Here is a 24,719-nt window from a genome sequence, read left to right as displayed (position 1 = left end):
TTCTTCAGATGACCCAGGAGCTATTCAGAATAGCAGACATGATAAAATGTGTTACCACAGCACATCACATTCCGGGCAAACTAAACATTCTGGAAGACTCACTATCCAGGCAAGACAGGATATATGTCAACAGAATGGACACTCAATTTTTAAGCATGCAAACTCTTTTTGGAAACTTGGGAGACTCCATCAGTAGATCAGTTTGCTACTTCAAGGAACAGCAGATTTCCAACCTTTGTGAGTGCAGTTCCACATCCATCAGCATGGGCAGTGGACACTCTATCAATATCTCATTGTACACATTTCCTGTGTGCAAACGAATCCTGGATGTCATAGCAAAAATTGCACAACACAATTGCGTGATTTATCTAGTCTTCAATTGTTGATGGACAAGCCACTGCGCCTTCCACTTGGAACAATCTTCTCACTCGGCGAAAGTTGAACAGAGTTCACAGGGAAACCTGTTTCTTCATGTATGGAGACTATCTGCAGTTCCCCCGGGAACAGGGATTTAATGAACAGACAACTTTGGCCATCTCTGAGTCCATTAGACTTTCAACAACAGCCCTTTGTAATGCCAAGTGGAATGTCTTTATCCAGTGGAGATCAGAACGACAACTCCCATTATAGTGGAATTTCTCCTATATGTTAGATCTGTTAAGAAGTTGAAGCATATAATACCATCAAAGGTTATAGATCAGTTACTGCTTCTGTGCTGAATTTACAAGGATTGTCAGTAGGATCAGATTGTTCCTTACATAGACTTATTAGATCATTTCAGATCAAGGACATTTTGTCCTGTACTGTTTTTCCAAAATAGCCCTTGTGTGTAAGTTTGCAAGCTTTGCAGAGATGTCCTTTTGAGCCTATGCAAGCCATACGTTTAAAGTTTATCAGTTTCAAACAGCCTTTTGTTGGCATTTGCAACAGCATCAAGTGAGTGAGTGAGTTTAGTTTAAGCCACACTCAGCAATATTCCAGCTCTATGGCGGCGGTCTGCAAATAATCAAGTCTGGAACAGACAATCCAGTGACCAACAACATGAGCATCAATCTGTGCAATTGGGAACTGATGACATGTGTCAACCAAGTCAGCGAGCCTAACTTCCCGATCCTGCCAGTAGCCTCTTATGACAAGCATAGTCACCTTTTATGTGAAGCATATTTTGCAGAAGGCCTATTCTACCCTGGGACCTTCACAGGTCAACAGCATTAGAGTTACACGCATCTGAAGTTATGTCTATAGCATTTGCAGAAGGATATAAGTCAAAGTCATGTAGGACTGTACCTGTGTTCACAGCTAAGAGAACCAGTCTGCTGCTGCAGGTCCTTTAGGTCATTGAGTATAGAATATACCAGCTCTGCCTTCAAATATGTCTAGATCTGATAGGTCAAGGTTACTGGTGTCCTGTACATGCAATGATATGGTATCAACATTGTACAACGGACTTTAGACATAAATGTTGATGGCTTTTTCTTTCATGTAAAACTAAGCTTGATACAGAGATTTCCAAGAATACAGTTACTCTATGGCTTAGGAAAACTATTACTCTTATCAAGGGTTAGGTCAGTTTCAAAGAAGTTTTCTCCCCATGAAATTAGGACTTTAGCATCATCTGTAGTTTCTTTGGGTTCAGTATCTGTAGAGAGTGCAGTCTCTAGTTGTCAATGGAAGACCACAAACACATTTATTAGTCTTTATTTAAGAGACATAGCCTCCTCTATTGAGGGCCTTAAGTCCCTGGGTCCTGTAGTAGCTGCACAGCATCTCTCCTCTGCCTAGTGCCTCAAAAAGTGTGTGTATGTACTTGGTAGAGATTGAGTCAATGTCTTACACTCGTTTTCTTCATATGTCATTGGCATGGAAGGAAGATAAAAATACAGTTTTTTACCAGTTAAGTCTTGAGTTGCATATTTTCCTTGCTGATACAGGTTTCCATAAGTAACTGAAGGAATTATGGCAAATTTGAAGGAATTGCATCTCAAATGTAAACAAACGCAGCCTACTCGCGAAACAATTGCAGCAATGTTGATAGTTTAGGCCCCTGAGGCTTCCGATGTTCAGACATCACAAACAACCACAAGGACCTATGACACTCTTTTGCAGTGACGATCTCATACCTAAATGCATTCAACCCGGATGGTCAAAGATGGATAATTATAAAAATCAAAACAGTAGAAACTAAAAATAAAACTCACCGAGATGGGTGCTCCTTCCAGTGACGCCATGTTTTGATGTTTGAGTTTCAGGACGCAACCGACAAATCACGGAATGGAGCCGAGAAATCTCCGAAGATGGCTGAGCATGTTTCAAGTATTACCGACATTGTTTCCGATAGGGTCATTGTTTTTATTACCACTAAACTACTTATATCACTGCAATTGTTTCACGAGTGGGTTGCATTTGTTTACATTTTAGATGCAATTCCTTCAAATTTGCCATAATTCCTTCCATTTCTTTGGGGGGGCCTGTGATACGAACTGCGTATTGAATTAAAAGCAACCAGATGTGACGTCATTTAAGGAGATATGTCATAATCTTAGATTTTATCTAATGACTAAATGACGTCATAACAAGAACTTACTTCAGAGAATCGATAAATGGAGTTATTAACCGGAAATGACATCACATGACTGGAAGTGACATCATCAACTGGAAGTAGTGTCATGATACTAGAAGGGGTTGTCAACCGGAAGTGGTAAAAGGTATTGCAGTGGGAATACTAACCAGAAGTGATGTCATAGGACTGGAAGTGATGTGACAGCAACTAGAAGTGAAGAAGCTGAAGTGCTGTCATGTAACTGGAAAAAACTTTATCTTTTCTTGAGGTTAATGTGTATGAATATCCCATTTGGAAGATATAGACTATTCACCTAGTAGGTTAAGGACTATCATCCTTCATATTGTTAATCCAATCCTATGCTTTTATTATATCTTATGATTAATAATCTTAGTCATAGCTATCCAAATGGGAATAAGGAAGTCTATTGGTGTGATCCTATGTATGAAAGTCAATCTTCTAGGAACAGCCCACCGTCCTTATGTGGGATTGAGACAAACATAATCCAGGGTGAATGTTTACTCTGTAATTCAAAACAATTACAATAATTGTTAGTAATTGTTCGTAAACTTACCTCTGGATTATGGGACATATGTCCTGACCTTACCTACCCCTACCCACCTTTCCTCTAGAAGATGGATTATCTTGATAGAAAAAATTGTGAGGTTGCTCAAACAAACAATGAGTTATGTAACGTCAAGGGAGGTAACTCTGTAGGTTAGGTTAGGATTACATCATTAGGGATAGTGTGACTTAGTGTTGAAATTTTCATTTCATTTTCTGTGTATGTATGTGGAAACCACAGACTTAGGCACCATAGTCCAGACGTAAGTGTACTGACAATTACTAACAATAATTATAATTGTTTCTTTTTTGAGTGGGGAAAATAACATTGGTCTGTTCAAAGTAGCTACAATATACGTTAAGTAGATTGGGGTTCACATGCTCTGCAAATGAATTGTTAACTGTATAAAAGACCTAAAAACTCAGAAAATTTGTTGACCATGTAGATGTGAGAACAGACCAGAACCCAAGAATATATTTTGGAATGTTTCTGAGAATATTTCTCTCTTTACCACCAGATATTAAACATTTGTGTCCCTCTACCCTATTATTTGCTTGAATGTGTGTTTTTACTGTAAAAGTGCTTTATGAGTGGTGTGGACATATATGCATAACAGCTTTCTTCAAAGCTAATATAACTGTAACATAGCTGGTATTTTATCATTATTTCATTTTCTACTTTTACTTGAATTATTCAAATTGAGCAGTTTATTTCATTATTGTAGCTTAAATGACTTGGAAAGACAATGAGTGACTAAGAATAAAATTGATGTAATGTAATACAAATACTATAATCTGTTGTACTGCTCTGATTAAGACAATACTTGGATTCATATGACAATGGCCATTGTTCATGATTCATGCATATTTATTGCAGATGTGTCTTTTTTTTCCAGTTATTTGCCGTGGACAATTGTGTTGAGGACTGGAGAATAGCAATTTCCTGGAGGAGGACAATCCAGCTTACAGTGGAAATTGTCATATGTGCAGTGCATCCCATTCCAGGCAACTTTACCTTTGTATGGACAACGCCAAAAACTGATCATCGTGACGCCCAGCACACTGTGGTTCCAGTTGATATTGTGCTCTCTATTCCAATGTACCTTCGTCTATACCTTATTTGTAGAGTTATGTTGTTGCACAGCAAGTTGTTTACAGATGCATCTTCTCGAAGCATAGGAGCTTTGAATAGGATTAATTTTGATACCAAGTTTGTGTTAAAGACATGTATGACCATATGTCCTGGAACTGTACTTCTTGTATTTATGCTGTCACTATGGATAATAGCAAGCTGGCTTCTTCGAGCTTGTGAAAGGTTAGTATTTGTTGCTGTTTTTAGCAAAGTATCTTTTCTCATCAGACTACAAGAGATAAATATAATTTGTCATTTATATGAGTTTTTATACCTTTCCTTATGTTTCCATCCAAAACAGTGTTAAATGTTTCATATATGCTCAAAATTACTGCAATTTTGTGGATAAATGAATGCCATGTCTGTTTCAGCTTTTTACATGTATCTACATAACTAACTTGCCAAAACAATATGTTTCATGTTCTTTTGAAGTTTCAGGTAGCTATTACAGTGGTACACTTCATTGAAAAAACTTCATCCAAAAATTATAATTAGGAACCATTTTTATGATTTTATTATAGTATATAGTATTAGGCTCCGCCCATTTGTCCGTCCGTATGTATGTATGTATGAATTGGAATATCTTAAGAACCGTAGACTAGATTCTTGTCGTATTTGGTACTTGGGTTCATCACAGTATAAGAATGGTCCCAGTCAGGTTTGGTGACCTTGACCTTCATTTCAAGTCACAAGGGAACTAATGTTTTAGCCTTGTCAGCAAGATATTTCAAAAACCGTTCACTGGATTTTCTTCATATTTAACACCAAGCTTTATCTTTGGAAGGTTGAGTTTGGTGACCTTCACTTAATTTTAATGGTCATGGTGACACGTTAACCTGCATGTGAATATTGTGAATGCAATATCACAAGAACAGTTCACTGGACTTTCTTCATATTCAACACCAAGCTTCATCTAGGGAAGGCGCAAGGTCCAATTGATTTTTGTGACCTTCACATAATTTTCAAGGTCACAGCAGCACTTTGAAGATTTCAAAATGTTAAATTGGATGTTAAAAGAGAATATGAGAACATGAGAGAGTTGCTATAATTTGTTGGGCAAAAGATAAGTCATCAGAAACATATACCCAAATTTTCAATTAAAAAATATGTATATTTGTCTTAACCACAAAAACAGTTTCTGTTATCTGAGCTTCAGCTATTATGCAGGTTCATGACACAATTTGCTGGTAGAATGCAATGAGTAATCAGCAAACAACCTGTCCTATCTTCGCTTTATTATTCACCAGATCATATAATTAACAATAGATCTAGACAATACATGTATTAAGCAGTGACAACAATACGAAGAATGACTAATTACTAGCATTACTCATACTCACGTGTCGCATGTCAAACAATGGATACCTGAACTAAAGTCACTCAATCAGTATGTCCAATAGTACAGACAGGCGCCAACCACACAACACACATTGCTTAGAGAGTGTTTGAAAGGCCGAGACCATCCTTTGAACTGTCTTAAGCTTATCTGGCCTATGCAGCAAGTGCTGTTTTTAGGAAAACATCACTGATTGCATACATGCTGAAGTACTCCACTGAATGGTGTTCTAACTTTAATGTGTGATTGGATTTACTTGAGATAAAACTTTCAGATGCAAGTAAGCTTTGAAACAGTCAAACTAAACTATGTATGTAAAAACGTATGTTGGTCGCCACTCACAAAAATATCATGATGCAAAAATTTCATGATTTACAGTATCTAAAATGATTTCTCACTGTTAACAATATACAGTCAAACCTCACTATCTGGATGATTTTCGAGTGAAACCAAAACGTCTGGATAGCAAGATGTCCCGTTCAAACATCTGGATCAAACAAGCAAATCGTGAAAATTAAGTGAAAGCAAAAAATTTTCATGTATGCATATTAATAAATCAACAGGCAATAGTAATAACAGTGAATCGTTATAACATATAAGTGTACTGATAACACATGGAAGGCAGAATGCAGGTTACCATTTGTCAGGTTGTCTCGTATGTGATCATATTGCGTGTGGAGCTTCAGGTGGTAAGGGTGTGTTACATGAAAAATGTAAATCGATGACAAAAAGTCTCTAGTTTGCTAATTGCATGTTTCTTTTTTTAATTTTTAATGCCCTAAATAGTGGAATCACGTTGAACTTATGCTGTCTGCAGAAAGTAAACTTTCATGACGGGATCACATGACTTTGATCATGTGGCAGGCGATTTATGAGTGTTATATACAGTACAATTACAGTGTAGTTTACCTTAATCCTACTTAGCATGTAATGGACTGTTGTACCCAATTTCTTCAAATTTGGTGATAGCTTACAAGTCGTCAAATTTGCTGACAGCTTACATTGGGGGATTATGCAGACACCAGATTATGTAGCAGCAGGGGAAATTGCCATATTAATGGCAAACACTTGTATCATGATGCAATGTTTCAGTATAGATTCTTACCCTGTTGTGAAGCAAGAGTAAAATGGCAGATGGTGATTTGGAGATTTAACCTGCACCTTCTGACATAAAGTGTATTTACACACATTATTTTTTACAGATTAAAAATTGAAATGCAGCAGAGAGGGTTCGGGTGATCCTGGCACAGTCAGGCTGGTCAAGCTCATCATCAGCTCAGGGCCCTCGCCCCCTCTACACGCAGCCCAGACAGCGAATGGGACTTCTCCCAGGAAACACTGCCTAGTCGAACCCACCAAGAACTTTTCGGAGAATATTAAGGCTCCCCAACACTGCAGCCTTCTGCATTACCCAGATTGTCAGAAGGGCTGTGCTCCCGGTGGAGAACCCGGGCACTCTCCTCATCTGCGCCAAGAGATCAGGAGGTACCAAACCAAGGGCACCGAGAACAATGGGGAGCCTGACGACAGTGTACTTTGGATGTAAGCGAGACATTTCAAAGGCGAGGTCCGCATATTTATCATGCTTTTCCTGAATCTTGCCAATCACATTGCTGTCAAAAGGGACAGAAAATTCAATGATATAAATAATTTCATTGGCTTTATCAAAAAGGACAAGATCAGGTTTGTTGGCTGGAATTCGTCTCAGGCTGTATATTGGCCTATTCCAGAGAAGTTTAAAAGCATCATTTTCCAGGACGCCCTGGACATGCTCAGGGTTGTACCATGGATGGACCTCGGAGTCAAAGCCACAGGCATGGCGGAGACGATAATAAAAGCAGCGAGCCATGCCATCATGTCTTTTAAGATATGCTGTTTGTGCCAAGGAAGGGCATCCACTAACAAGGTGTTGGACAGTCTCTGTAAATTGATTGCAAAGACGACATTTCATATTGATATTTTCTTTAAGAATCACATTCTGGCGATTGCGAGTGGGAAGTGACTGGTCCTGAGCAGCAAAAAGGAAGCCCTCAGTTTCACATTTGAGACCAGCCGACTTCATCCAGGCGAAGGAGTCGGTTGGATTGCTGTTCTGTTCCACACACTACATATACACACGATGCAATGGCTTCTCAGACAGCTTCTCCACAAAGGACCGACTCTGGGCAGACTTGGTGAAAGATTTCACCTGGTTTACTCCCATCACTGTACCGTCCAGCAGTACATCGCCATCAACAAAATCAACTTCAAATTTCAAATTGTCTCCAACAACCTTGGCACGCTTAAAGTAGCTGTGGAATTCCTTGCTTTCATCATGAATCTTGACGTGCATCACCAGAGGATCATCTGACAAATAAATATGTGCGAAAGTACACAATAAAATTCTGTCATGAAGAGCTTCCACATTAATCAAACCCCGACACTGAAAGAGTCTGCACACAAAGTTGACTCCAAGGTTTTTACACCCGGTCACAGGTGGGCTCGATCCCGAAACCTCAACCTCGCTGGATCACTAGCCTGGTGCCTTAGCCAGCTCGCCCACCATGCCCCCCACACATGGGCCCGGCAAACCATTTATTGCTTGATAGAAAGAAGGTTGGTTTGATCAAAAGATATGGCAACCTGGAAGGGGTTTTAGGGCACCATAACGTCATTTGTCTGAATATTTCATTTGGACATTTGCCAGAATATAGAGGGTGATGAACTATGGGATGGTTGGTTGGTGTTTGTTTTGTTTGTTTTATTTTATATTATTTTTATGTTTATACTAGCACTTGGTTGTTGTCAAATTAAAAGCAACCTAAAAGGCTAGTTTTAACAGGTAATGTGAATAAGACTTTGGTAGTTTAGGTGTTACTTAGCATAGGACTGTTTGTAGTGTTAGGTGTGTGTTATTGTCCAGTTAAGTATGGGGTAACATTCTCTTGGTCATGTATGCAGTGTAGTAGGATAATAAATATTGTGTGACCCAGTTGTAATGTGGTTATTGAGCAATCAGTCATTTTTGGATTTATGGTACCTTTTTAGTTTCAGGGTTTTTTTAACCAATGTTTCCATTTTAATTTGAATTTTGGTATTTACTTTGCCTCTTTTGGAAGATTTTTTGTTTTGAAAGTCTTTTTACTTAAATTTTAGATATTTGTATGTTGAAGTTAGCTTCTGCTGTTTTGGCTGCTTGGTCGACGTATTTCGTTCCCAAACACACCACCATGGACAGGGACCCATATGAACTCTTCCTTTTTACCTAAGGCATCTAGACCCAAGTCAGTTTTTGTACCTTGTTTATTAGTTTACACTGGCTTTTATTACTTGGAGCCTGCTAAGTGAGTCTGTTTAAAATGTTATTGTGTTGTTTGACTTGCGGATCATATAGTATTGATACCCAGTAAATCTGCTTCTGTAAGTTTCCCTCTTTCACCTGGTTAAATGACAGTTATGAGCAGATCCACTGCCTGCCCATGGGCTTCCCTTTGTTTCCAATCCTCACAGAAATTACATGAAAGCTTTTGAACAGCAAGCACTCAGTGTCTCACCATTGAAACCTGATGCTACAAGAGGGTTGATGTCACCTTCATCATCCTACAATAAAGTCAAGATCCAGCATCATCTCAACCACCAGCACCCTTGGATCAAGAGATGAGCTATCATTTTCTGCTCTACCAGCCCTCACCTCTGCCATGTTTTTCAGCCAGTTTAACCACTATCCTCCCAAGCTAATTGCCAGCAACTGAACCAGCCACCAACAAACTTGAATCAGCACCCATCTGAATCTCTCTCCCATCATAGGTAAAGATCTCCAATCACATCAAGCATCTCTGAAATGACAAGCCAGCATTGAAGCCTATTTCACCAGCTCAACACCACTGAAAATCCGTAGCACCTTCAGAATTCAGCACCACATCCTCTCATGAGGATGTTCTCAGCCATATTTCACATGTCAATGAGACAGGCAACCAGTATGTGAGAACCCTTTGGATTGTTAGCCCAACAACTAACCAACTGAGCTACATCCACATTGTTGCACAATGTGCAAATTTAGCTAGTCATTCCTGTGACGTCACGGACATGAAGGGAAAGAGTTGAATAGGTTACGGACAATTACGAAGGTTACGGGTAGACTTGGTGTCTCGTGCTTTCAATCTAATAACGGTTGCGAATGGACCCGATACCATTTCGCACAATCATCCTATTCCGTAATCTACAAGATACCATGTTGTGTGGAATGAGCCGATATAGATCGAAAAAACGGAAAAGTGTTGTAGGGAATACAGTAAGGATAATGTGGATCGCACTAAGGAATGCGCGAGACATGGGCATGCCTTAAAGTCTAGTGACTGCATGAGGGTGAATTAGACTTCAGTTACATGAAAATATGTAGATCTAGAAGTGAAAGTGGCAGGAGTGCAAGTTCGAGGCTGATTTTCATAAGCCCAATATTTCTACATTAAAACATGTTCATCATTTACTTAACTTGTGACATTTTTTGTCTCCCATTTTTGTGTGAACAAAGTATTTAAAATGCAAGAGGAAAACAAATGTATCTACCTACTATTTTGGACTAGGTCCCTAAACCTAACCCTAACCCTAACCCTAACCCTAAAACCCTTTGAAATAATTAATAGATTACGTTGACCGAACTGGCACGAAAATGGCTGGCGTGTCCAGTGTAATGCATTCTTACTGTTTCGAAAAATACATATGAATAAACTCAATTTCAGTGTAATGGTGCAAATTACTGAATGACAAGGATATATATGTATATTAGTTTGCATTAATAATTCATTTGATCCAAATAGTTACTTTTGAAACCGAAATATGAAATATATTTAGATTATTTAAATTGACCAAAACTGCGAATAATAGAATATGGCAAAATGTGATCAGTGTAAGGTATTTGAACTAAATTTAAAAAATACAAAATATATAAATACATAAAATATAACACCCCAGCACATCTTAATACAGAGAAATATCAGCATATTTGTCTGAAAAGAAAAAGCATTTAAAACTGGTGCTTGCGAAAAATTACACATCCGCCGGTAAACTACTACAGGAAACTCGCAACATTGTTGGGTTTCTGCAATGACATTGCTGATAGAGATGAAACATCAGTGAGCGGAGCTTATACACACTCACTGAGCTTGACAACCTTGAACAAAATCACCTGCAATTATGTAAAATAACATTATGACATGTCTTTAAAGTTTGTGGTGCTGTATTCTAAAGGTAGGCCGAAAACCCTACTGTAAACTCAAGGGCAGGAACTGACCTACAAAAACACAAAGGTGTCTACAATATGGACAAACCATATTGAATGTGAGAATAAGACAACATAAGAAGCACCGGACAATTAAAGAAAAGACAAAGTACCACAGAGTAAGACAAAGTCATAGAATCTGAAAATGAGGTTTGGCCAAGCTTAGTCCAGTATCCAATGCATCAAGGAATTCTAGCAATGACTTGGCTCTCTGTACCTCTTTTGCTGGATCCTGTTATCCAGCTCCATGTAGACTGATTTCTATGTAGGTGGAGCTGCCCCAAAGTCAGTCTCTTGAAGCTTGATTTGTCTTGCAGTCTCTATCCTTGAAGGTTGTTGTATGTGCAGGGATAATCTCGCATTGAGCGGAATAAAATGTGAAGATCTTTGCATTGTATGAATGGAGTTGGCTTGGGTGCTGATCCTTTGGCTCATCAGTATGGAGTCTGTGAAGGCATGTGGGTATTGTTCTAATATGAAACAGTGTAACTAATAGCACATGTAACTAATGGGAGACAACAACATCAACCATAACTGTGGCAAAACTCGCCTAAACCTCAGAATCACAGAACTCTTAACATTGACCCAAAAATCAGATTTAAACTAAGCCTCCTGTAACCACATCATCAACAGTCCTAATCACAGCATTGAGTGGGGAAATGATTGTTTGATAATGAAGTTACAGAAAGATCCGGAAAGATGCCCAGAGAGGAACAATGCTGTTGGTTGTTTGGAAGCTAGCAAATCATTTTCAGCCGTAGCTAGAGTGTTCAATGTGGCCCCAAGCACCATAACGAGACTGTGGAACCGATAGCAATATCAAGGAACCACATGTCATCAACCCAGATCCAGCAGACCAAGGGTGACCACAAAGGGGCAAAAGGTACATCAGATTATGCCATCTACAGAATTGAACCACAAGAGCGTCCTCTATGGCATCCAACATACTGGACCTGTGTAGGATATCAGCATAAACAGTGAGAAACAGATTGCAAGAAGCAGGACTCTGGGCTCGATGTCCTGTTCATGGGCTCAATTTGACATCACAGGACCGTCAACGATGTCGTCAAAGGTGTCGACAACACAGAGTAAGGCCGCAACTGCGTTGGAGAAGAGTCTGGTTCAGTGATGAATCCGTTTCCAACTCTATCAATCAGATGGAGGAACAGGAGTTGTCAGGGACATACAGGTGTCAGGGACATAGAGATTATTGACCAAGTGTGTTTCCGTATCATTAATATCATGTTATTAGGTATAAAAATTGTATTATGTGAACCTTTGGCAAGCATAATACATATTTTTCATCCCTAATAATATGATATTAATGATACACAGAAACACACAAGGTCACTAATCTCTTTATCATATAATGTGATGTTTAAAAATAGTTTAAATGTAGAGCAAAATACGTTTGAAGAGAATGTATTGTTTGCATGTGAATACAAAGCATTGAAGCAAGGTCAAGGTCAATGACCTTTTGCAACAGCGACATATGGTTGTGACCAGTCTCACATATGCTCGAAACCTGAATATGAACCTAGAATAACTTTTTCGCCTTGAAAAAAAACAAGAGAACATTCAAGAGAAAGAGTGTAATAAGTAAGAAATAGGTTCTTGGTTCACAGACAAACAGTAGTGTGTTTGACAAGTTCATGCTGAGATTATGATTTCATGCGAGCCTCATATTCTGTACCGTCTATTTGAACAAAGTATTCAGGTTCATCTTTTCCAAAAGTAATCACTGCAATAGTAACTCCAGCACCTCTATCGTCAACTCCTACACAATCACCAATATTGAACTTGGGGGCAGCCATGTTTGTTTACAAACTCGCCCACGCAATGGAAAACCCCATGAAAACTCCCGATGACATCATCATTCAACATTTACGTTGTGGGGTTTGCATGACATTGTATGGAGTGTTGTGAAAGTAGTTCTTCTTTTTTACCTAATTTGCATATTTATTACATTTGGATACCAAGTTTATTAGATGGGTTTTTTGCATCGATAACACTCTCCATTATATGATAAAACTTTTTATCGCCATGCTGTGTTCAAGAAGTTGACCGATTCAGAAGTGTGGACAGTTCGGTGAAAGTGTTATGGTATGGGTGGCAACATCATGCACTGGAAACACAAATCTTGTCTGTGTGCAAGGCAGTCTCATGGCTTGGAGGTACACAGATGAAATCCTGAGACCTGACATCCTACCCATCACCTGGAACACCAATGTCATTTTCCATCATGACAACACCCAGCCACATGTAGCTTGACACACAACAGCTTACCTTCAGACAAACAATGTCCAGGTTCTGGCTTGGCCATCCAAATCGACAATGAATCCTATAGAGCACCTGTGGGATGAGTTGGACTGACGTGTATGTCAACATCAACAACAGCTGCAGATAGTAGAAGAAATGACTCAAGCACTTGTTACGGTTAAGAATTTACCATGATAAACGATGTAAGAAATCCCCTGTCAACCAGCAAAACAGAACAAAGACAAGTCGTTAACGTTCAAATTGTATTATTATGCAATGAGAGCAAGGTATACAAAGTCACAAGTCAATATAACAATGCTGATTACAAATTCAATACAGATGAGACAAAATCGAAGTCAATGGGTCACAAATATACAATATATCAAACTCACCAAAGTCTCATTACGAGAGGTAATCAACTATGCAGAATGTCAACACAGCGATCGGTGTGATAGCAGATAATGTAGGTCAGGCGTTGACAGGTTTTGATGATCAAGCGTGGCAGTGATGTAACTCCAGCAAATATGAATGAGTGTCGCCCTCAACACGGCAACCAGCCTTTATATATATATACTCCGTCATTTCCCGAAAGTTCGGGCACTTACGACATCGTCAACACTGTAGAATGCCCTAGAATAAGTCTCCCAGAAGTAGACACATAGAAAACTAGGAGCAGATAGATTCCGGAAAAACAGAATGCTAAAAAGGTTGACCAGATATCAAAAGGAAATGTGACCCATCATATTTAATATTCAAAACACTAAATGTTATGACCCAATAATAATCCTTTGCAAAATCATTTATTAACAAATTAAATGTTAAGAAACAAGTGAACCAAAATCTTGTTATGCATTTCTTTGTTAAGGTAGTATACATAAAATGAGCTGATGTTGCTGTTGATGTTAATCCATCATGTGGTCTTACTTATTCCCAGTTAAATCTGTACAAGTCAGTTCTTGCTTCACTCCTGCTTGACAACAGTATAAAATTTATACCAAAATGTGGCATCGTAATATGATAAACAAGTTGTTATCCATAAAGTATTGTACCATTCTTATTAACTTGCTTCAAGTTGCTTCAACCTGTTTGAACACAGATTCTAAGACACATAACTCAAGAGGAGAGTTGCACGTTCTAGTTAAAACCAGACTGAAAGTTTGTAATTAATTGATGGTGCTAAAATGTCCAGAATTATGGTGACAGTCATGGAGTGTATGAAAGGCCCTCTGGCACTGGTTTGGTTTGATGAGTTACTGCTATTGTTGGATGACCAATGAAATACAGGTTTTTAAGGCACTGATGCAAGAGAGAGGTGAAATTATTTCAATGAATAACAATAACTATTACTGGCTTCAAGTAGCAAATATGTTGATGTTCACATTTGGTAATGACACCTAGTTGCAATGAATGGATAGCAAATTCACCCAACCCTGTGGTAACATGGACACAGTTATTTATATACCAAGTGCTTTTACAGATATGGCAAGTAAGTAAAGATGGGGTTCATAAACTGAATGACTCAGACTGTCTTATGACCTTATATCCTACCTCTTGTCCATCTTTAATTGGTTCACATGACCTTGAACAAATTACCATACACTGGGCAAGTGGGGGATATATCCTTGTGAGGAAGAATGAAATCATTTACATGTATACCCTGCCCCATGAAAAAACATCCATGGCAGTCAGTTAACATTGCATTGTTCGCATTGACTAGTCTATATCATGTTAGTAAAGTATGTAATTGTATTTCAGTTTGCTTTAATGTTGTATTATTTACAAATTAAGAGAGATTTAAACATTTGGTAAGATGAATTCACTGTAGCATAATGATTCAGGGAGTACAGAGTTCAATGCATCCCTCATTAAGATAAACCCTAACCCTGGATGTATAAAACCATGTATCACAACGAGGTCACAATGCTAAAAAGTATATTACTACCTGTTCTCTTCCAATCAACCATGAATTTAATGCAATGAACAGTTAAACATTGATACACATCTAGAAAGTTGGAACATAAAACAAATGATGTTGTATAGCAAGGCACTACTTCTCATAGAAATAGTTTTTGCTTTGTTATCCCCCGGCATGTAATGTGGGGGAATGTAGTCGACACCTCGTCCGTCTGTCCATCCGTTCGTCCATCCGTAATCATTTTGTTTACGGAGCATAACTCAGAAACCGTTCAATACTTTTAGACCAAACTTGATAGATGTAGTAATCTCAGCCTATGGTTGTGCCTTTTGCTATTTACAGATTTTTGGTATTTATTTTTTTTTTTGTTTTTCCATAGAACATTTTGGTGTTACCAGTGAAACCGTTCAATATTTTTCTGCAAAACTTGGTAGATATATCAGTCAGAACCTAAAGTGGTGCCTTTTGCTATGTACAGGTTTTTGTGATTTATTATTTTCTCAATTTCCATGGAAACGTTTCGGACATAGTCTCAAAAATGAGAGGTGTGTTTCGTTTCCGGAGCAGAACTCAATAACTTCTTAATATCTGTCATTGTTACTTGGTAGATATGTGTGGCAGACCTCAAAGTGGTGCTTTTTGCTATTTACAGGTTTTTGTGATTTATTATTTTCTTGGTTTCCATGGAAGCGTTTCGGACTTAGTCTCTAAAGTGAGAGGTGTGTTTCATTTCCGGAGCAGAACTCAAAAAATTCTAAATATCTGTCAGTGTTATTTGGTATATATGTGTGGCAGACCCCAAAGTGGTGCCTTTTGTTATTTACATGTTTTTGTCATTTACTGTTTTCTCGGTTTCCATGGAAATGTTTCGGACATAGTCTCAAAATGGAGGGATGTGCTTCGTTTCTGGTGCAGAACTCAAAAGCTGTTCGATATTTTTCTGCAAAACTTGGTAGATATATCAGTCAGAACCTGAAGTGGTGCCTTTTGCTATTAACAGGTTTTTGATTTATTATTTTCTCGGTTTCCATGGAAATGTTTCAGACATGGTCTCAAAAGTGAGAGGCGTGTTTCGTTTCTGGATCAGAACTCAAAAACTTCTAAATATCTTTCAGCAAAACTTGGTAGATATGTGTGGCAGACCCCTAAGTGGTACCTTTTGCTATTTACAGGTTTTTGTGGTTTATCATTTTCTCAGTTTCCATGGAAACATTTTGGACTTAGACTCAAACTGGAGGTATGGGCTTCGTTTCAATATTTTTCAGCAAAACTTGGTATATATATATCAATCGGAACCTAAAGTGGTGCATTTTACTATTTCCAGGTTTGGGTGATTTATCATTTTCTCAGTTCCCATGGAAACATTTTTTACTTACTCTCGAAAGTGAGAGGTGTGTCAAAAACTTCTTAATATCTGTCAGTAAAACTTGGTAGATATGTGTGACAGACCCCAAAGTGATGCCTTTTGCTATTTCCTTTTTTTTTTTGATGTATTATTTTCTCGGTTCCATGAACTCGTTGCTGACTTCGTTTCCAGAGCACAGCTCGAAAACCATTTCATATCTTTCAAAAGATCTTGGCAGATATACGAGACAGATCTTGAAATGGTGACACTTTCTGATTACAGATATATGGCATTTATACTTTTCATGAATTCCATGGAAACAATTCAGACTTGGTCTAAGAACACAAAAAGTAACTGTCCAATGATTTGTCCTTTCAAATGTGTGGGGGCCGGGGGGATATGTCATCTTCTGATGACTCTTGTTTTAATATTGTCTCCACCATTAAATGATATATATACAGCTAAGTATTTGTCCTTGGGTAATATGAAAATACATCAGCATATTACATATGGGAACCAGTACCTTCTTAACTGTATGTTCCCACAGTTTGGTAGTTTGAGGCAGTCCCTTGTAATGTGGTTGAGGACAGTGTACATTCATAAGTGACTGATGTGAGAGACACATGTATCTTCATATTTAGGGCTGATTAGAGAAAAGCATTATTGCTTGTCAGGCAATGTTTTTGCAAAAGTGGTGTGGACAGGTGGAAATATTTTTTCTGAAAGCTTGGAAAGGGCCTAACTGCAAAGATTATTCCTTGATAAGTGCAATATTGGTAACTTTTATTTATTGTGATCATCATGGTCAGTCTTCAGGCAGGAAGACCAAGCTTTCATGCAGTTGTAGATGACAGCACTCGACTTCATGTTATGAGGTGTTTGTGTTCAGTGTATACTGCCATGAGCACAAACCATTTAGTCATACCAAACAACATGAAAATCATCCTGGTGTGCTTAGATAGCAAAAGCAGATTTTTATGATCACCATGGCCAGTTATTTCTATACCCAGTGAATGAGTATTAATCATATTTATCATACTGTACTGTTATAGTATGTGTAATGATTGTAGAAATTGTGATCATGAAATACATATGCTGTTTTTGGTATCAAACAGATTACCTATAGATCGGGGAGAAAACATGTGAACAGTTGATTCCAATGTCTGGCTGATTTTCAAGACAAAGACACATCTTTACTTAATCTCCGAGTTTGAAACGTTGTCTGGTATTTAGTTCACAAATACCATTAAATTTGTATATTGTTACGGTTAAGAATTTACCGAGACAAACAATGTAAGAAATCCCCTGTGAACCAGCAAAACAGAACAAAGACAAGTCGTTAACGTTCAAATTGTATTATTATGCAATGAGAGCAAGGTATACAAAGTCACAAGTCAGTAGTAACAATGCTGATTACAAATTCAATTCAAGAGAGACAAAATCAAAGTCAATGGGTCACAAAATATAATATATCAAACTCACCAAAGTCTCAGTACGAGAGGTAATCAACTATGCAGAATGTAAACACAGCGATCAGTCTGACAGCGGATGAAGTAGGTCAGGCGTTGATGGATGCAGATGATGTAAACTCCAGAAATGTCCGTCTTGCAACACGGCAACTAGCCTATTTATGCATATAGTTAGCCATTTCCCCAAAGTTCGGACACAAACGAACATCGTCAACACTGTACAATGCCCTAGAATAAGTCTCCCGGAAGTAAACACATCGAAATTTAGGAGCAGATAAATTCCGGAAAACCAGAATCCTAAAAGTGTTGACCATCTATTAAAATGAAATATGACCCAACATATTTAATATTCAAAACACTAAATGTTGTGACCCAATAATAATTATTGCTTAATTAATAACAAAAATATACAGAAAATACACATTCGTAACAATATCATCATGTCCAGATGGATCCCAGATTTTAGGTTGTCATTGAACAAGTTAGTGATCAACATACCAAGCTAAAATCTCATACTACTGCCATACTTCCAAGTATGAATAACAACAGACTATATTAGACCTCATAGTATTGCAGCATTTCACTGCTGGGATAGTGTGTTTGATATAAGGGATATTATCGATGTTGATATATTAGAACTGGAATAAAAATGAAATGCGTGAGTGTTTTATGATAATGTGGCAGTGCCTGACAACCATGACTATATAACAGGGCACATGGTATGGAAGACCATGTCTTAGAGTTATGCCAGAATTCAATAAGAGAACCTGACCTTTTTCTTGATTTCATTACAGACACCATGATGACAATCATGCGAATATTTTGAACTCCATGTGGATGATTGCAATCACCTTCCTTTCCATCGGTTATGGAGACATTGTTCCTAATACTTACTGTGGACGGGGACTTGCCATAGCAACTGGTGTCATGGTAAGTTTACTTATCAATCCTTAGGGACACATGTTTCCGAACCAATTCTTACTGAATAAATCTTATATTTTAAATACAAGTTCATACAGTGCAGTATTTGATTTTCTTCCCTTTGCAATTTTGTATATTTGTGATAAATATTGTTATCACAGTCTAGTTTTGGCAGATTTTTGTCACTGAATTGATAGTGTTTTAGCTAAGCTCTAAAATTGTGATGATAATGTTTCAGTTTGACTCATTTTTTTCTCAGTATGTTTTATCGGGACCTATCCTATCCGTGATTGTATAGAAGTGCTCCTATAACCCCAAAACTTTGAGTTCTTTTTCACAAAGCACACGTTTCTTGTCCTGCCACATCATGTTGGAATTCCTTTCTTCATTATGATCATAAGATCCAAATGCCACAATATCATTCTTCTATATTATTCCCCTGAGACAATTTGTTTTCACAGTTATGTTTTTATATGCTCTTTGTTTATGGAGATTTAGCAGGTACCTTGCAAAGAAGTTATCAATGTTAACAGAATTTCCATAGCAAAACTTATCCAGATAATATTGAAAATAATGAAGATACTTATATCATTGAATTTTCTGTCTGTTTTGACAGCAATGTGATTGGCAAAATTCAGGAAAAGCATGATAAATATGTGGACCTCACCTTTGAAATGTCTCACTTGCATCCCAAGTACACTGTCATCAGGCTCCCCATTCTTCTCAGTGCCCTTGGTTTGGTACTTCCTGATCTCTTGGCGCAGATCAGGAGAGTGCCCGGGTTCTCCACCGGGAGCTCAGCTCTCCTGACAATCTGGGTAATGTAGAAGGCTGCATAGTTGGGGAGCCTTCATATTTGTTTGTATAGAACTGCTCCTATAACCTCAAAACCCAGTTGGGGAGCCTTCATATTCTGCGTGTAGAGGGGGCGAGGGCCCTGAGCTGATGAGCTTTACCAGCCTGACTGCCAGGATCACCCGAACCCTCTCAGCTGCATTTTTATCTTTAATCTGTAAAACATAATAATAGTAACAGCCAAATGATGTACACCTCTTCATGGTGGGCCCAGATAGGGGAAATTCATTCCATGAACTCAACGTACATCACCCAGTTAGGGCTGACCTTCCGAAGCTGGTTTTACACTGGGTTACAAATAGACAAGAAGAACTGAATCTTTCACTTCTGCAGCCCAGTCAGCCTTCTCCCGGTAGTCAAACTAACCTTACTGGAGATGGAACTTGTCCCAGGGGAAGGCACAGAACCCAGCCATGAATATCTTGGTCAGAACATCTAAAATCCACACTACTTGAGAGTGCGAAGGTGACTGGATGGCCTGATAATCCATGCATCAATGGCAAGTCTCTTAAGCTGCATTGGGACATTGCCATATCTATGTATACTTACTTGACGGAGCAAAATTTCCGAGATCAACCTCGGCGGCTTAAACATCTCATACCCCATGAGCCACATCAACCCACAACTGGACACGTCAGGAGCCTTTGTAAGAACAAAATGCTGAAGTGGAAGAGGACCCCAAACTTCAGATGGACGTCCGTGTCAAACTCTTTTCTCTTCCTGATGGAAACTCTTACAACATAGGGCCAATTGGCCCTGAAATTTCTTACCTAAACTCAGTTGCTGATCTTTCCGAAAATCGTGTTTACATTTTGTTCAGTTCTGTTTATGAGGAAATTTGTGATTTGACTTTTGAAAAATGGAGGCCAATGAAACAACTAAACATTTCTTTTCCAAAAAATTAAATTGATTTACTGAATGAAGCTATTTCTTTGAAACTTCTGCAGACAATTTATTACATGAAGTAAATTGCTGTGTCTATGCTGCTGCTCGAACTTTGGAGGAACTTCACAGAGTTTCTGAAGACAAACTAACTAATGATAACAACAAAAGACCAAAGAAAAACTGGTTTCTCGTAAAACTTACTGAAACAAGAAGAAATATTTCCTGAATAGAGCTGTGCCTGAAATTAAGATCATCAGTGAATCCCATGTCTAAACGACAAAAGGCAATTTGGAGAAAATTGAAATTACAGTACAAGACAACAAAAGAAAAGGTATTTCTCCAAATTGTCGATTCTCTTAAGGTAAAAAAATACAGGTTTGGACAGAAAGAAAGGAAAAAATGGGATAAGAAAAACAAATTCGTCAAGCAAAATAAACTTTTTAGAAATAATGAAAAGCAATTCTACAGGCAACTAAAGACAAGAGGTAATGGTGAGCATGATAAACGGCCTCCCATGGATGCCAGTGAAAGGGTCTGGAAACAGTTGTGGTCTATATCCAGTGACTGTTACCTGGAGGAACCATGGGTCAGTGATTATGACCATGCAAATCTGTAAACTATAATGATAATGTAGTATTGTATAGCACTAGATTCCATACAAAAGTATATGCTCAAGGGAGTACATGAAATTCCATTATGAAAGAGTGGATACTACAGAGTCTGTGTGCAGACTGGGACTCAGGCATAGTAGAAGAGGTGAGTTTTCAGCTGTAATTTCAAATTGTCAAAGAACTTGATTCTTCTTATTTCTAAGAGAAGGTCATTCCAGAGCATTGGGAATGTTTTTATTCGACATCCATTTGTATGTAATGGTGGAACTTTCAGGAGATGTTGTGTCCCAGGGGGAAGATTTCTTGTTCACACAGGAATTTACTGAGGTATGGTGGATGTGCCCTCACAGCACCTAAACATCAAGCAGAGTATCTTGTACTTGATCCTGACCTCTACAGGATGCCACTTCCTTGACAACAAGTGATGACGCTCATCCTTGAAACATGTGTAACAATCCTGGTCTTCTGTATCATTTTGAGTTTCTTCATTAAAAATTTGGATATACTCAGAAGGAGACTGTTGCCAACTTCTAGTCCTGACCAGACAAGTTATTGCATAATGCTTTTGTGGTATCAACAGTGCGACAGTTTCGGATTTGAATGATGGATCACAGATGGAAGGGGACAGACCTGATTGTTCTTATGATCTTCCATGGTCAGATTTTAGTTAATCGCAATTCCCAAGCTTTTGCCACATGCCTTGAAATCAGTTTGTGAATTACAGCTGAACAAAACTGTCTCTTCTGTAGATAGGAGCTTCTATGGATTGAGACTTCATGCCTAGAAGGATGGCCTCTGTTTTCATGAATTCAGCAGCCTGTTCATCATCCAACTATGTACATTAGATAATAGGCTGTGATATCATTAAGAACAGATGATGTCATCTCAGGTTTGAAAGTCTTGAGTGGTCATTGCTGTCATGCTGTTGTACCACCTGATCAATTCTGTCGGTGTAGAGAACAAAAATTACTGTTCCCCATACTGACCCTTGAGGAACTCTGGATAATGAACTTCTCCCTGATAGATGTGGACAGACTAAAAGCTGTACCTCCTAGCCTTATTTCATGTTCAAGCACATGCTGAAACATGTCATGATCAACAGTATCAAATGCTGCTGGTAAATCTGGGAGAACTAGGGCTTCAACGTGACCTTTGTCAATATCAGATCAGAGGATATCAACAACTCTGAGGACTGCTCTTTCTGTATTGTGGTTCACTCTGTTAGCTGACTGGAATTCTTACAGTGAAGCATTGGAGTCAAGATTAGTCTTCAACCTGATGTTCAGTAATCTTTGAGATGAATGTCGTGTGTTGACACTGTCCTGTAATTCTTCAGTTTCTGAAGACAGCCTGTGTCAGATTATGTTGGAACACACAGGTAGGCAGACAGCAGTTCACCAGAGCTGTGAATATTTGCAAGAGGACATCCAGTATCTTCAGGAGACAAATTGTTGGTACCAGATGAAGAGAGCAATGCAGTTTATGCATGAGTTTGTGACTGTTAATAAAATGTGAGCACACATAAGAATCAATAACTGTGAACAATGTCTATTAAAGAGAAGTAATTTATGAATTCTGTTCTGCTCCATGATACCTTTTTGTAATCCTCTCAATAACTGTAAGGAGTATCACCTTCCACCCTTGAATCTGACTTTTACACCTGATGCCATGTGAGCAATACAATGTGTGCTCTTGAGTGAGGGTGTGTGTTTGTCACAAGGTGTTTTCATATTTGGTTCCATGTTTGTACATTACTTTATTCACAGCAACCATGTTGTCCTTTTCTGTTTTGCCAAGGGAAATAAAAAATATGTACTCCCTGAAGTGTGCTTGTCATTGAGTGAGGAATACAAAACTGGGTAAAGTTGCTTGTTGCATCATAGCTGTTGAAAAAAACATCATGATACCTCCCTCTCAGAATGTTGACAGATAATGTACCACCTGTGATGGAAATATACACAAAGAACTTTATCAAGTATTTATGTAATGACAGGTATTTATGCAATGACAGATATTTATGCAATGACAGGTTTTCAACTCATACATGAAACTTGTCTGTGCGAGTATGACCCTGGAATGGTTCTTATTGAATTTAAGATTTGTTCTATATATCTCCTTCCAATAGTCCATGACATTTTGACCATAGTAACCCACCCATACACTAACTTTACTATTGGTATCTGCTCTGATGTGACTAAATGTAAGATATTAGCATGTAATGTGCCATGGTATTTCCCAGGTGTTAAGTTAGTACTGTCGGGATGTTAATCCTGGAAGCCTGGCAGCGGAAGCTGAAGAGGATTTGTCAGTTGTAAGATGGCGGCATGTAAAGACATGCTAAGCGATGTTATCTAGTGTTATCGCTGAGTAGCAGAAATTGAGAGTCTACGGACAAGTACACAACACTAAAATAAGGATAATGCTATTTTTTCAGGGTATCATCATTTTCAGAAGTCTGAGGTCTTTCATTAACTACTTGATGAAGGAGGTCAGTTGAAAAGGCTGAGGGCTTCTGCAAATTAAAATGCCCTGAAAAATAGCATTATCATTATTATCCCACGTAACACGTTTTGCAAAGGGTATTAAAATGCGCTCTGTCCATACATGCACATTCATCTTTCCCAGATCAGAACTTCATAACTATTCACTATTTCTTCACCAAACATGGCACATAGATAGATCTGCTGGTGTACTCATGCCGTTTCATACTTTTGGATTTCTAAATAAAATATTTTTATATTTCCATGGCAACAAGTTCGAGTTTGACTGAATTTGGTGGTCGTGTTCTTGTTTATAGCAGAACTGTAAAACCTTTCAATGTTTCTTTACCAAAACTGGCACATAGATCGTTCTGGTGGTGTACTGGTGCCTTTTGGTAGTTTTAGAATTCTGAATAAACTATTTGTTTGTATTTCCATGGCAGCAAGTTCAAGTTTAACTGAATTTTTTGGGTGTGCTCTTTTGCGGACCAGAACTTCAAAACCGTTCACTATTTCTTCATCAAACATGGCATGTGGATAGACCTGGTGGTGTACGGTATCACCTTTTGGTAGGTTTGGAATTCTGAATAAAATATTTTTCATGTTTCCAACAAGATCAACTTTGAATGAAATTGGTGGTACAGCTCTTTTCCAGAGTGGAACTTAAAACTGTTCACTATTTCCTCACTAAAATTGCCACAAATATAGATCTGCTGGTGTATTGGTGTAACTAAAATGATTTTGTGTTTCCATGCCATCAAGTTTGGCTCCAACTGAATTTGGTGGTAGTATTCCTTTCTGGAGCAGAACTTAAAAACCGTTCAATACTCTCCTTCCACTTTGCACATAGACACCAAAACATTTGATATCATCATAACTAGTAGACATATTCATTGGGAGTATTTTGCCATTTTGGGGGATACTGATGACTTTGTCTTCTTGTAGCTAAAATGGATAGAATTTTGCATAAAATAAGAAGAAGCATCGGTTTTGAAGCATCTACTGGTAACAACAAATGACACCATCTTTTTTTCAATGCTCAACAATGATAGAGTTCCAGTTGATGTTTTCATAGCTGCTTGTTGTAATTTATGATACAGTTGTTAAGGTTGGCACCAGCAAGAAAGTGC

At 38.2% G+C, this 24,719-nt stretch overlaps 1 protein-coding gene across 1 annotated transcript in view; it reads left to right on the top strand.

The window, feature by feature from the left end:
- LOC137278157 (small conductance calcium-activated potassium channel protein 2-like) overlaps positions 1-24,719 on the top strand; it is a 243,980-nt gene that overhangs the window by 89,680 nt on the left and 129,581 nt on the right. Inside the window, exons 3-4 of the mRNA XM_067810330.1 lie at positions 4,021-4,439; positions 18,632-18,767. Coding sequence (XP_067666431.1) covers positions 4,021-4,439; positions 18,632-18,767 — 555 coding nt within the window. The remainder of the gene's footprint in view (positions 1-4,020; positions 4,440-18,631; positions 18,768-24,719) is intronic.

The sequence above is a fragment of the Haliotis asinina genome, chromosome 3 (assembly GCF_037392515.1).
Source record: "Haliotis asinina isolate JCU_RB_2024 chromosome 3, JCU_Hal_asi_v2, whole genome shotgun sequence".
Lineage (NCBI taxonomy): Eukaryota > Metazoa > Mollusca > Gastropoda > Lepetellida > Haliotidae > Haliotis > Haliotis asinina.
Note: the sequence above shows the minus strand (reverse complement) of the source record. Positions and strands in the feature narration are given on the sequence as shown.